The sequence below is a fragment of the Podarcis liolepis genome, assembly GCF_965112155.1.
Source record: "Podarcis liolepis genome assembly, chromosome: 9".
In the NCBI taxonomy this organism is placed as follows: domain Eukaryota; kingdom Metazoa; phylum Chordata; class Lepidosauria; order Squamata; family Lacertidae; genus Podarcis; species Podarcis liolepis.
In genome coordinates, this window is record NC_139564.1 from 66,635,905 (window position 1) to 66,650,067 (window position 14,163).

The 14,163-nt window shown below is 43.5% G+C and overlaps 1 protein-coding gene across 2 annotated transcripts in view; it reads right to left on the reverse strand.

Annotated features, from left to right (window-relative positions):
* TBC1D19 (TBC1 domain family member 19) overlaps positions 1-14,163 on the reverse strand; it is a 73,029-nt gene that overhangs the window by 12,138 nt on the left and 46,728 nt on the right. For both annotated transcript variants that reach the window (XR_014515836.1, XM_083460030.1), the window contains exons 14-17: positions 12,814-12,898; positions 7,246-7,290; positions 5,131-5,163; positions 2,855-2,964 (exon numbers count right to left, since the gene is read on the reverse strand). Coding sequence is in view for 1 of the 2 variants with exons in the window: in XM_083460030.1 (XP_083316156.1) it covers positions 2,855-2,964; positions 5,131-5,163; positions 7,246-7,290; positions 12,814-12,898 (273 nt within the window). In the remaining variant the exon portion in view is untranslated. The remainder of the gene's footprint in view (positions 1-2,854; positions 2,965-5,130; positions 5,164-7,245; positions 7,291-12,813; positions 12,899-14,163) is intronic.

Sequence of the window (14,163 nt, forward strand, 5' to 3'; positions counted from 1 at the left end):
AAGTAGTACAGTAAGATTTGATAAAGTGAGGTTGTGGAATTTTTCATATTAAAACATCGTCGGTTGCAGACACAGACAACAGATTCTTTCCTAGATACATGCAATGAAGGGCAACAAACCGGCATTTAAGGCCAACAAAATTAATATATAAAGATAATCTTGATTTCAGCATGAGTTTTCTTAAATATAGGTTTAAACCACAAAATCAGCACTACATGCACTCCACACTAAAATAAGAAAAATTGAATTCTGTGATGGATATTAGTTTTACGGAATAGCAAAGCTTCCAATTTTTCCTGTTATTTTGCCATTTTTCCTGTTTTACATAATTTATCCTGGTGTTGTTTGTCATGAGGAAGTTGGGATTCCACCCTACTTCCTAGGATTCAGTAGACATTACATCTTCCAGCATTTATTTGCAACCAAAAGCATGAGAATTATGTTCTTGTTTTGTTTTGGTTTTTTTTAAATGAAAGCTAAAAGATTCTTAGGAAGCCAAATTTAGTACCTAATGCTTTTTCTGAGTCCCTGTGAAATCACAGTATTTACATAGCCTTGCACCCTATACCTGCAGGTCCCAGGGCATCTACAACATAAAATCACAATATAAAAATGTAAAATACATAACAAAAACAAAAACAACTTAATAATCTCTCCCCCCCCGGGCTTTCCCTCCCTATCTTCTCACTGTGTACCCCATAAACCTGTGCTGGAAATTCCCCCAATGCTCCAGAGCAGATTTAGGGGTTGTGTCAACACACAAAGGGAGGGGAGAATCTTGTTCCATGAACGCAAAAACTCATTTGAATCCCTCCCAGAACCAACCTAAATTAATCCCCTGGATAGAATATATCAAACTTCTCCAGAACATTTAATGCGTGGGAAACACTCTGGCCCGATTCAGACATAACACCTTTCTCCCTGCCTAGGTTTTAAGTTGCGAGCAACTCCTGTTAACCCTGGATAAAATTAACCTGGGTAATTTTGCATCAGGTAATTAAATTACAATCTCAAACTGAAGAGGATGTTGGCATTGAAGGCTCAGTACGTTAGCCGCTGTTGAACACGACCCAAGAACTGCGAGACTTCGTTTCCAAACTCACTCCCATTTCTGAAATTCTTTTCTATCCCTGTATGTATACATCTGTCAATTTTTTTACAACGCTTTACAAATCTCACAAAGTGGACCCTAGCTCAAAAAAAGCTCAGGCCGCAAGAAATGTGTTTGCCTTTTAAACCGACACATGGTAGCATAGTTTTGCATGCAAAATGACATAATAGATGGTAGGAATGCCGCCCAGAGTAGCAAGCGAAACCCAGCCAGATGGGCGGGGTATAAATAATAAATTATTATTATTATTATTATTATTATTATTATTATTATTATTATTATTATTAGGTCCCAGGTTCAAACTCCAGATCTCTATTTGAAGAATCTCAGCAGGATTGGAAAAGACATCCAGCTGAGGCTTTAAACTATTGCTTCTATAGCTCAGTTGGCTAGAGCATGGTTTACACCAAGGTTGCAGGTTCGATCCCTAAAAGAGACACCTGCATGTTGTTGTAAACAAAAATTGCCCTTTTCCCTTATGGGGTATCCAAGAGCCCATATAGAGTCCTTACATAGGTTCCCTATTGGTAGGAGAGAATAGCAGAGGCCAACCAGAGAATATTGAGAAGCAAAGCAGCTAATAAGCTTGATCTTTATTGATCTGTTGCAACAGGGTGCTCCCCTTACCCACAAGAGAGAGGAGGAACCCAGAAAAATGGCACGCAAGACCTTATAAAGACTTTTGAAATTTCCACCCTGTAGATCAAGACCACCCCCAGAAACATCATACATACATCACAGAAGGGGTGTAACCTAAGACCACCCCTCAGATACATCATACCTACATCACAGAAAAGGAGGTCTTAAAAAAGAAATTTGAATGTTGTTTTTCTCCTGTCGTTATTTATCTCCTGTCTGGCAGGTTACTTGATTGGATTGCCTGGGGAGCCTGGCCATTCTTTTGTAGTGATAAATATTTAGTTCCAGGACCAGGTCACAGGCTCACCCTATTCAAACACAGACATACCCTTAAGACAGGATTTGTGAAGGAAAAGACAATGGGGAGGCTTTCCCATTTTTCTTTGACATTGCAGAAAAAACATTTGGTCAGTTTGGGACAGTTTGAAAATCAAAATGGTCCAGGTTGGTCTTCCTGTGCTGATCTATGTATGTGCTTGGTTGGTACACTTATGAACATTTAACATATACAGTGGTGCCCCGCAAGACGAGTGCCTCGCAAGACGGAAAACTCGCTAGACGAAAGAGTTTTCCGTTTTGGAGGTGCTTCGCAAAACGAATTTCCTATGGGCTTGCTTCGCAAGACGAAAATGTCTTGCGAGTTCCTGCGGGTTTTTTCCCTCCCCTCCTTTTTCTAAGCCACTAAGCCGCTTATCAGCTGATCCGATAAGCTGATAAGCCGCTAAAAGCCGCTAAAAGCCTCTAATAGCGCTATTAGCGCTAATCCTCTAATCCGTCAATGGGCTTGCTTCGCAAGACGAAAAAACCGCTAGACGAAGAGAATCACGGAACGGATTCTTTTCGTCTTGCGAGGCACCACTGTATCCCTATGAAACAGGCCAATAAACTGACAGTACAAAGCTGTCTTGTATGTTCATATTTAATACGCAAGAGATTTTATCAACACAGAGGTCTACATTTTAAAATATTTTTGTACAAGTCAAACAAAGCGAAGGTTTGCATAGACAGCAGTCCTGAGTTTTTAGAACAGGCACGGTAAAAAGAGAGAGGCATATTTTAGTTCGTTGCATTTTGCATGTTCAGATTTGTTCAAAGCAAACTTACGGACGGGTGAGAAGAGATGGAATGAAGTCGGAAGAAATAGCGCACGTATATTTCGCGAAACATCTGATACAGCTTGGAAGGTTCGTTATACAGGAAACAAAGCGGAGCGACTGAAAGGATAAAAGACATTCGTTATCACAACACCACTACTTGTTAAAATCACAAGATGCATGTCAAAACCTGCATATTCTGAACGAACACCAGTTCTTTGTGGAGGTAGAAATGAGAACAATGCGTACGTTAATGCAGCCGCAGCTATGGAATAATCGTGTCTTTTCTTAACAGTCATTCAAGTATTGCCTTTTTATTGACAAGTGGAATAACAACAGGCCACTTTAAACATGTGATTACTTTGGGAATGCCAGTCTCACAGTTGAGACAGATTTGCTTGAAGGTACAATGCTGTACCTTCAGGACCAATGCATGGGTTGCACATGCAAAGTCACACAAAGTTATTTACAGTGGTACCTCAGGTTACATACGCTTCAGGTTACATACGCTTCAGGTTACAGGCTCCGCTAACCCAGAAATAGTGCTTCAGGTTAAAAATTTTGCTTCAGGATGAGAACAGAAATCATGCAGCGGCAGCAGGAGGCCCCATTAGCTAAAGTGGTGCTTCAGGTTAAGAACAGTTTCAGGTTAAGAACAGACCTCCAGAACGAATTAAGTACTTAACCCGAGGTACCACTGTATTTATTTATTTGGTAAAATAACCAGTGAAGAAACTGGGGTAGCCACATGAATACTATCTATAGGTAGATACTTCCATGCAACCCCAACCTGGTTGCAAAATATGAACCACCCCAGAACTGGCAATCATCACCTGAAGCCCTTCTTTGTGTGCTCCTTCCATGAGAGATCCCAAGGGCGGCAACACAAGAATAGGCCTTTTCTGTGGTGGTTCCCTATTTGTGAACTGTTCTCTCCAGGGAGGCTCGCCTGACACCACCATTATATCTCTTTATACACCAGACATGAACTTTCTTCTACAACTAGGCCTGTGGCCTTTAACTATCTGTGGCCTTTTAGAAGTTGGTTGGGCGCTTTAAATGTATTTTTTAACCTTCATTTTAATGTATCTATGGGGGGGGGCGTGTTTGGTTGGTTACTTGTTTGGTTGTAAGTTGCTTTGAGTTATCTTGGGCAAATTAAAGTGACTAACATTTAATTAATAATAATAACAAGAGCAGCAACAATAGAAAAATTAAGAAAAAATCAGAATTAGCCTCCTGGGCAGGGGCAGAATGTTGAAGAAGACTCTTCTTCCTCCAACGATGAACAAGAGGCCCCATTACTTGCCAAAGATTCCCCAGGTCCTAAGGCTATGAGATGCAAGACAAGCATAGGAGCCCGACAGCTCAAACAACTCCCTGGCCCCATTCTCCAGAAATCCCACCTACTGAAGTGCTAGAGCCAGGAATCCAACAATCTCCACCAAACCTCCAGGTATGATAAACACAGACAGATATTACCGTATTTTTCACTCTATAGGATGCACCCGACCATAGGACGCACCTTGTTTTAGAGGGGAAGAACAAGAAAAAAGAGTTTTCCCCCTCTCTGCTCAGCGCCCCTTCAGCGAAGCGGCAGGAGAAATGGAGCCCCTTCCGTTTCTCCTGCGGGGCGCTGTGCAGAGAGAGGGAGATTTTTTTTCTTGTTCTTCCCCTCTAAAACAAGGTGCGTTCAGTGCATTTAAGGTGTGTTCAGTCGCCTTCAGTGAAGGCAACCGAAGCCTCCGGAGTGCAGCGGGAGTTCCCGCTGCACTCCGGAGGCTTCGGGTTCCTTTCGACTTGCTCTTTGGGGCTGGCGGGGGGAAGCACTGCTTTCCGCCACCGCCAGCCTCAAAGACCAGGTCGGGAAGCAGCGCAAAGGCTGCACGCAGCCTTCCTGCTGCCCCCCGAGCTTGTGGGGCTGGCGGTCGGTCGAAGGGCTGTTCTGCCGGCATCAGCAAAAGGAACCTGAAGCCTGCAGAGAAAAGCGGGAACTCGCACTCCGCTCCGAAGGCTTCAGGCAGCTATCCCTGAAGCTTGCAGAGCGAGAGGGGTCGCTGCACACCGACCCCTCTCGCTCTCCAGGCTTCAGCAAAAGCAGCGCGAAGCCAAGGAGCCTGCATTCGCTCCATAGGACGCACACACATTTCCCCTTAATTTTTGGAGGGGAAAAAGTGCGTCCTATAGAGCAAAAAATACGGTATATTGCAACAATATAAACTTACTTATTCAATTAATCAAACTTCCAATTTTTAGCTCCAGTGCTAGTACTGAAGAGTCACTTACCGTACATCGAAAAGCCATGGAAAGGGATTACACCTGCAAAACAGAGATATTCCAGTTTACTGTGAGGATTGTTCATGATTCCATAGTTCTTTATGCTTTGTACGGGAAAAACCCCCAGACAAAAGTATACCCAGGGAGAATTCCACAAAATATTTCAGAACTTGATTCCTTTCATACGCATAAGCACATCTTTAACTCTAGAGACTGAACTAATAACTGCTCTCCTGGAAACTGGAGATCAGGATCAATGAACCTGTGACCCAGCAAACAGAATGCTGTCCACCTCTGACTTATGATTGCTAACCAGTGGCTCAATAAAATCTCCTTCTTCAAATGCTGCGTTCAGTGTAAAGGGTCAGAAATTCTGCAGGCTTCTTTTAGTTCAGAGTTGAAGGCTTTTTTGAGGCCACGGCCAAATGTAAAGTTAGCCACCCCACTAAGAGCTGCATGTCAACAATGTGCACACAATCATTGCACATATATGTTCACCGCATACACTCGCTGCACATGCAGACACACAGTGTTCTCTCTCTGTCTTGCACTTCCCACTGCGATTAGGAGGAATAATAATAATAATTTTATTGTTTATACTCCGCCCATCTGTCTGGGTTTCCCCAGCCACTCTGGGAGGCTTCCAGCAAAATATAAAAAATAATAAAACGTCAGACATTAGAAACTTCTCTGAACAGGGCTGCCTTCAGATGTATTCTAGAAGTGGTGTAATTCTTTATCTGCCTGACATTTTATGGGAGGGCGTTCCATAGGGAGGGCGCCACCACCGAGAAGGCCCTCTGCCTGGCCCCCTACCGAAAACTCAGAAGTGGAGCCACTCATGACAGTTCAACTGTGAAAGAGTTCTAAGGATGTGTTGGTGCTATTTGTCTGGGATTGTATTATACTGTCTTGCAGAGGCATCTCTTCTCCTTCCGGTGCTGCACCATCGCTAATAATAATAATAATAATATTTTATTTATTTATACCCCACCCTCCCCAGCCAAGACCGGGCTCAGGGCGGCTAACAACCAATAATACAAACAAGTTGATTAAAATACAATTTTAAAGATTAAGATACAATATTTAAACAATTAGGGAGCAATCTCATCATAGGAGGAGAAAGGAAAAAGAAAAAGGGGGAGGGAATCAAACTGATTCTGAGCCAAAGGCCAGGCGGAACAACTCTGTCTTACAGGCCCTGCGCAAAGAGATCAGATCCCGCAGGGCCCTGGTCTCAAGAGACAGAGCGTTCCACCAGGCCGGAGCCAGTGTTGAGAAGGCCCTGACTCTGGTTGAGGCTAATCTAACTTCCTTAGGGCCCGGGACCTCTAGGGTGTTGCTATATATGGACCTTAAGGTTCTCCGTGGGGCATACGAGGAGAGCCAATCCCGTAGGTACGAGGGTTCTAGGCCGTGAAGGACTTTAAAAGTCAAAACCAGCACCTTAAATCTGAGCCTGTACTCCACCGGGAGCCAGTGCAGCTGGAAAAGCACCGGGTGAATAGGCTCCCATGGCAGAGACCCTGTGAGGAGCCTCGCTGCAGCATTCTGCACCCGCTGGAGTTTCTGGGACAGCTTCAAGGGCAGCCCCGCGTAGAGCGAATTACAGTAGTCAAGCCTGGAGGTGACCTCACATGGACCACTGTGGCCAGGTCGGGGCGGGAAAGGTAAGGGACCAACTGCTAGAAGGTCTTAGTGCAGGGCTGCCATATTCCAGTCCCCCAAATACAGGTGGCCCAGTCTGCAAATTGTGCAACTCACTTGCTACTAATGCAAATCGCATGGTGAGTTGGGAAAGGGTTCAGCAAGCCCGCCCCCACAGACTTCCAACTCCAAACCATGAGCTAGTGGCAGAAAGGCCAGCTCTTGATGTAAAAATTGTACTACAGCATATGCAAAATAGGCTCAGCCAAAGACAATGGTGGGATTGAGCATGCCCAAACAGTGGCTAGAACATGATAAAACATGGTCAATTCTCTAAGAAAAGAGGGAAACCCCTTCCTGTCAAAGCCTGTTGTGTTTCCAGTGGTCCGTTACATAAATCAGGAGAATTTGTGGTCTTAGAAATTACTGCAGTTTCCCCTTTCCCCACTAGAGGAGGCAACAGGATAACTGCTTTACCATTTGGCGGATAAAAGACAGCATATTCTTCCATGCCAAGTTTCCCTGTGAAAAGAACAGTCAATGGGAAAGAGTAAGTAACAGACGTACGGGAAGAGAACAAAGACTTTTCCAAACTGAAAATGTAGATCTGATACAGTTGAGAAAGTGAAACGGCAGTGGGAAATTAGGAATGATTATGGTGTAACGCTAGTAAAGGTAAAGGGACCCCTGACCATTAGGTCCAGTCGTGGCCGACTCTGGGGTTGTGGCGTTCATCTCGCTTTATTGGCCGAGGGAGCCAGCGTACAGCTTCCGGGTCATGTGGCCAGCATGACTAAGCTGCTTCTGGCGAAGCAGAGCAGCGCATGGAAACGCCGTTTACCTTCCCGCCGGAGCGGTACCTCTTTATCTACTTGCACTTTGACGTGCTTTCGAACTACTAGGTTGGCAGGAGCAGGGACTGAGCAAGGGGAGCTCACCCCGTCGCGGGGATTCGAACCGCCGACCTTCTGATCGGCAAGTCCTAGGCTCTGTGGTTTAACCCACAGCGCCACCCGCATCCCTATGGTGTAATGCTACAAAGCTGTAAAACAGACCAATCTACAAAATAATCTTCTAAAAGAACGAACAACGAATGAGATCTATGCAAATACGTGAAACATGTCTTACTCAAACTTTTAACAGCCACCTATTGGATTTCTTAATATGAATTTTGGGGAAACAATCCTGCTCTCAATTTCTGAGTTTGCACGCAGACAAGCAAGTTGGACAGAAATGATTGATTGATTGATTGATTTTATATACCACCCTATACAGTGGTACCTCGGGTTAAGTACTTAATTCGTTCCGGAGGTCCGTTCTTAACCTGAAACTGTTATTAACCTGAAGCACCACTTTAGCTATTGGGGCCTCCTGCTGCCGCCGCGCCGCTGGACGATTTCTGTTCTCATCCTGAAGCAAAGTTCTTAACCCACGGTACTATTTCTGGGTTAGCGGAGTCTGTAACCTGAAGCATATGTTACCTGAAGCGTATGTAACCCGAGGTACCACTGTATCTGGAGGTCTCAGGACAGCTCACAGACCAAGTGAGTGAGTGGTTTTCTCACTTTACTTGCTATTTAGCAACAACAGTTCAAATACTGAGCACCAAAGCGGATGTGATTGATGGTTCGGTTCTCTCATAGATAGGTAGATTTAATTTAAAACAGTCGTGTGAGGCTGGTAGTTTGACTGGCAAACTATCACTGGGTGCTTAACGCCTTCTTTCTATGGCATTTCCCTGCTGTAATTATCCTTCTTCATATCTATTTCGGAGATGGGAAGGGAGTTAAACATCCCTCCCACAATCACAGTTAAAATAGCAGCTGATGCAGCAACTTTGGAGTAAAAATGTTTCTGGGAAATCCTCATAACGGATCTTTCCCATCACATTTCCTTTGAGGCTCAGGATTGTTGTTGTTTTTTTGTTTTTTTATAATTAATAAGTTTTTATTGTTAAAATAATTCATCATTAATACACATATATTACAAATATACAAGCATACAAACATACATTTCATACAATACTTAAAAGTGTTCAAACATACTTACACTCAATCCCACAAATAATTCCTTTCCCCATCCACCACCCCTCACCCCACCTTTGTGTTAGACTTCCAATCTACTCCATTGCAATTTCTTTCCACTTCTATTACTTTCACACACCTTTAACCTAATTTCATACTTCTTTTTCTATTACACATTGTTATCCATCTTATTTAGTATTTCAGTATTTGAAATGGAACTTGTTTATTCTAATAGGAGTTCTGATTTTTCGATATGGTTTTGCAAGTATCTTTTAAACACCTTCCAGTCCATATCTATCTTCTCTGTTGAGATCCTTCCAATTTCTCCCATTGTTTTGGATATATTGTAGTACTCTAATAATTTGGCAAGCCACTCTATTTTTGTCGGCAGCTCAGGATTTGAACCTGCCGTTGCTCAACGTTAAGTGAAGGGAAAAGCCGACTCCTTTTGGCATGCTCTCTCCCAGGTGATGTGGAGACATGGGACCTGTTATGTACTGAGTTGAATAGGATCCAAATTGCAGCAGTCTGATTGGTCCTAGAACAATAGGATTCAGAATGCAGCAGTCTGATTGGTCCAAGAACAATGCAACAGTATGATTGGTTGGCAGGAACCACCCAATCATGCTCCAGATATAAGTGAATCCACAACCTGATTGGCTTACAGTAGAATCCCAGAATTAACCAATCATGTGCAGCCCATTGTGTAAATAATGTATATAAAGCAGATACTTTGAGGGGACTTTCATTCATTCCTCCTCACCACTATGAGCTGAATAAAGAGTATGAAATCACTTTGCGACTCTGAGTATATTTCAGGACCCAAACCTGCCTCCATTTCCCTCTTCACCCAGATGAGCTTCTGAAGGAAAATGCCATATATCAGGGCTAAGAAGAAAAGGACTAAGCCCTCTTTGCAACCCCACTTCCCTGGTCAAATTAAAGTTCCATGCAGCTGTTATGACAGGGAAAGGAACTGTGAGGTCCTGATCATTTCTGCCCTGGGTCACATCAGGCAGAGGAAGGTAAGGGAATAAAAAGTGGTGAAAACTCTACTGCCCATTCAGTTAAAGGGCCATCACTTTTTCTCTCGGGGCATCAAGGGGAACAGAGCATACTCTGTTTTGGGGGGGTTTTGGGGGGGGAGGATCAGCTGAGACCTTCTACTGAAAGGAGAAGAGGATCTTAGGCTGTTCTACCCAGCACAATACAAAACTGCCTTCCTGCCTTCACTTTCTGTGAAGACAGATTTCCATGACGAAGCCAAGCGTCATTCGCTCTCCCCCATCCCTTCAGCCTAGTACAGTGGTGCCTCGCAAGACAAAATGAATCCGTTCTGCGAGTCTCTTCGTCTAGCGGTTTTTTCGTCTTGCGAAGCAACCCTATTAGCGGCTTAGCGGCTTAGCGGCTTAGCGCTATTAGCGGTTTAGCAGCTGTTAAAGGCTTAGCGGATTAGCGGCTAAAAGGCTATTAGCGGCTTAGCGGCTTAGAAAAAGGGGGGGAAGCGGGGGGAAATCGGAACACTCGCAAGACGTTTTCGTCTTGCAAAGCAAGCCCATAGGGAAAATTGTCTTGCGAAGCAGCTCAAAAACGGAAAACCCTTTCGTCTAGCGGGTTTTCCGTCTTGCGAGGCATTCGTCTTGCGGGGCACCACTGTATCAGTAAGGCTTAAAAGAAATTAGCAGGACTTAAAAAGTGCTTTGCTTTGAGAGGATCAAACCCATTATTTAAATCTAGAACGCAGAAGCATTATTTGAGCGAAATTGCTGTTTTAGCATACGCCTACATGAATTTTAAAATACAGTGGTACCTTGGGTTACATACGCTTCAGGTTACATACGCTTCAGGTTGCAGACTCTGCTAACCCAGAAATAGTACCTCGGGTTAAGAACTTTGCTTCAGGATGAGAACAGAAATTGTGCTCTGGCAGCGCGGCGGCAGCAGGAGGCCCCATTAGCTAAAGTGGTGCTTCAGGTTAAGAACAGTTTCAGGTTAAGAATGGACCTCCGGAACGAATTAAGTACCGTATTTTTCTCTCTATAACACGCAGATTTTTTTCTCCTAAAAAGGAAGGGGAAATGTCTGTCCGTGTTATTGAGCGAATGTGTGGTCCTTGGAGCCGACTGGAGCGAGTGGAGGCAAAAATCAGATTGCACGTTTGGGAGAAGGGAAACCTGAAAAGTGGAAGCGGCTGCTTTCCTGCATTCTGCCTCAGGGTCTTACTGCCCACCCTCCTCTGTTTCGTTCCTGTGTTTGCTCAAACGGAACAAAGAGCAGGGAAAGCCCCTCCCCTCCAGGCAAGAAGAGGGGAAAGCAGAGCGTCCTTCCTTTTAATTCCTCTCCGTGCTCCAGCCGGAAAACATGCAGGTGGGAGAGAGAGAGAGAGAGAGAGAGAGAGAGAGAGAGAGAGCTGGCTGGCTTGGGTGCGTGGGTGGGTGGAAACTTTTGCCTTCCTTTCCTCCCTCCCGTTATACCCCCTCCTGCATTCTTAGCCAGCTGCTTCTCTGCACACCCCTCTCGTGCTCCTTGTCCCTTCTGTGTTTTTCCTTCCCTCCCCACTTAAAATGTGGTTACAAAGCATGGATCCACATGGATCCTCAGGATCTTTGCATTGGTTCACCCCAAATTCACCATCAGAGCACATAGCATGTCCATGGCTACAGCCTGCCCCCCAAAAAACCACGCACCCACTGTTGCCTGGGGCTGCAATGGTGCAAAAACGTGGTTACAAAGCATGGATCCACATGGATCCTCAGGATCTTTGCATTAGGTCACCCCAAATTCACCATCAGATCACATGTCTGTGGCCACAGCATGAAGCACAAAAATGATACATCCACTGTTTCATTCAGAATGTTTTTCCCCTTGTTTTCCTCCTCTAAAAACGATGTGCGTGTTATGGTCAGGTGCGTGTTATAGAGCGAAAAATACGGCACTTAACCCGAGGTACCACTGTAGGGTCATTTTCTCTCTCTGAAGTTAAGCAGGGACCTATGATGCGATCTGGAGAGAATGTAAAAGATGACAGTCATGGTTGGTTTTAGAGCCTTAGGTTTTATGGTAGATGAAAATGCTCTCTAGTTCTGCTTTTGATCTGTTTTCGTCTTTTCTGTGAACCGCCCTGAGACCTCCGGGTATAGGGCAGTATATAAATTCAATCAATCAATCAATCAATCAATCAATCAATCAATCAATCTTTCTTAAATACCGTTCATGTGCAGAATGTTTAGCAGTGAAAATTCAATCCACAACATTGAATTCTGTAGGAATTATTTTAAAGCTGCATTATAAAACATAATTAGCATTTTCAAAATGCAGTAACAGCTGGGCACAAAGTCAAAAGCATTCTGTGGCCAGGAAATATACATTTGTAGACTTCCCACTTTTATGGCTGGGAGAGTAATCCTATTATAGCTGTTTAAAGTATTGAACTGCCTCACATGTAGGCAACTGAAAAGAAAGCACAAATACACAGCCAGCTGCCTTTACAGTCACTATCAAAAAAAGTATGGGTACATATTATTTTTTCCCTCCGCAGGGATAACAGTATCAGTGGGTGAGACTTGTCAGGAGAAAAGCACTGCAAGAGGGAAAGATTAGAATGACCCTCTTCCCCTGGTCTTCAGCTTCAAATTGCAGCCTCAGTATATAGAACGAGGCAAAGCCTGGAAAAAGAAACACAGAAACACAGAACTACACATAATGTCTAGTCCCGCTCTTTGTCAGACTTGTGCAACACAAGACTTGCCACCCCGAATGTAGCCTACCGGCTTTGCTGCCAAGTACTCAACCTTTGCAACAAAAAAGCCAATTTAAAAATCCACCTGTTTTTGCAGGCAGCACAAAAGTAGGTTATTTGTGGTGAGCCACAAATACAGTTTGCATTGTAGTGTTAAGACCTGGACCAGAGAAATCTGGTTTTGAGTCTTGCTCAGCCGTTGGCGATCACCAGCGGAAGTCAGAGGCTGGTCACCAACAATAATCTTTTATAAATACCATCAATAAATATTTGTTTCTTTACCTCGAACGTATGACTTGGGTGGAGTAGCACTATTGTACGCAAAGTGTTCCAACACTGAAGTGTCTCGTGAGAAACAAAGTAATACCTGTAAAAACAACAACAGGAATATCAGAAACCGTTCAGTGAATAAGATCGCCTTGAAGTTTGACATTAAACCGCCATTTCCTGCAAAATAAAAATAAAGGCAAATAAATTTGACTAGTTACAGATAGGTAGCCGTGTTGGTCTGCCATAGTCAAAATAAAAAAATTCCTTCCAGTAGCACCTTAAAGACCAACTAAGTTAGTTCTTGGTATGAACTTTCGTGTGCATGCACACTTCCTTCTATATAGTGAGAAGGTGGGGAGGGGTATTACTCAGAAGGGTGGTGTTCAGACCAGGTCTCTCCAGAGACATTGGATTCTTATCTCATTATACATGACTAAGCCATTTCTCACCTTCTCACCCCTTGCCTTTTCCTGTAAGACCTATTACAGTCGTTAAGAGTCGTCAACAGGCTCATCTCAGCTATCTGCCAATCTCCCATTCCCACCACCCTTCTGAGTAATACCCCTCCCCACCTTCTCACTATATAGAAGGATCTGGCAACTTCTGTTTCAGTGTATCTGAAGAAGTGTGCATGCACACGAAAGCTCATACCAAGAACTAACTTAGTTGGTCTTTAAGGTGCTACTGGAAGGAATTTTTAAAAATTTGACTAGGTTAGCCTCTTCATCCTCTCAAGTTGTACCGGTCACTTTGAGAAAGGTGAGTTAAATCCTTGAGTTTCTCTATAACATGTAAACTGTCTCACCAATTCAGAGCAAGGTATATCTAATTCAGACAATAGATTTGTCCACACTTTTACAGCAAAACTAAATGTAATGTAAGAGATCCATGATCAGATCTCCCATTTTCTTGGTTTTCTTAAAAGCAGCTAACAGGGAACCTCAAATTGCAGAAGGGGGAGTTTAATATTTTCCATCCATGTCTCTGTCTCTCTTTCTCACACATACACACCTGCTATTTATCCAGCTGTGGAAAACACATGTGAAAACAGAATTACATTTCCAGGAGTGCTTCCATCTCATCAAAATCTAAACAAAAGAACTGGTCTTTTAGACAACTAATGCAAGTTTGAGGAGGAAACAGTTTATCTTGCCTTCATTCTGAACAACAGCCAGAACTTCACTTTTCTCTTTGTATTCACCTCTGTTGTTATAAATTAGCTTTTAATTTTTCCTATTTATTAGTACTTTGTTGAGTGTACCATGTTTTGATAGTTTTGATAGGATCAAAAGCTGGTAATGAATAATGTTGGTTGTAAAGTGTGTGTTTAAGATAAAGGCCCTTTTTCATCCGAAAAAAATG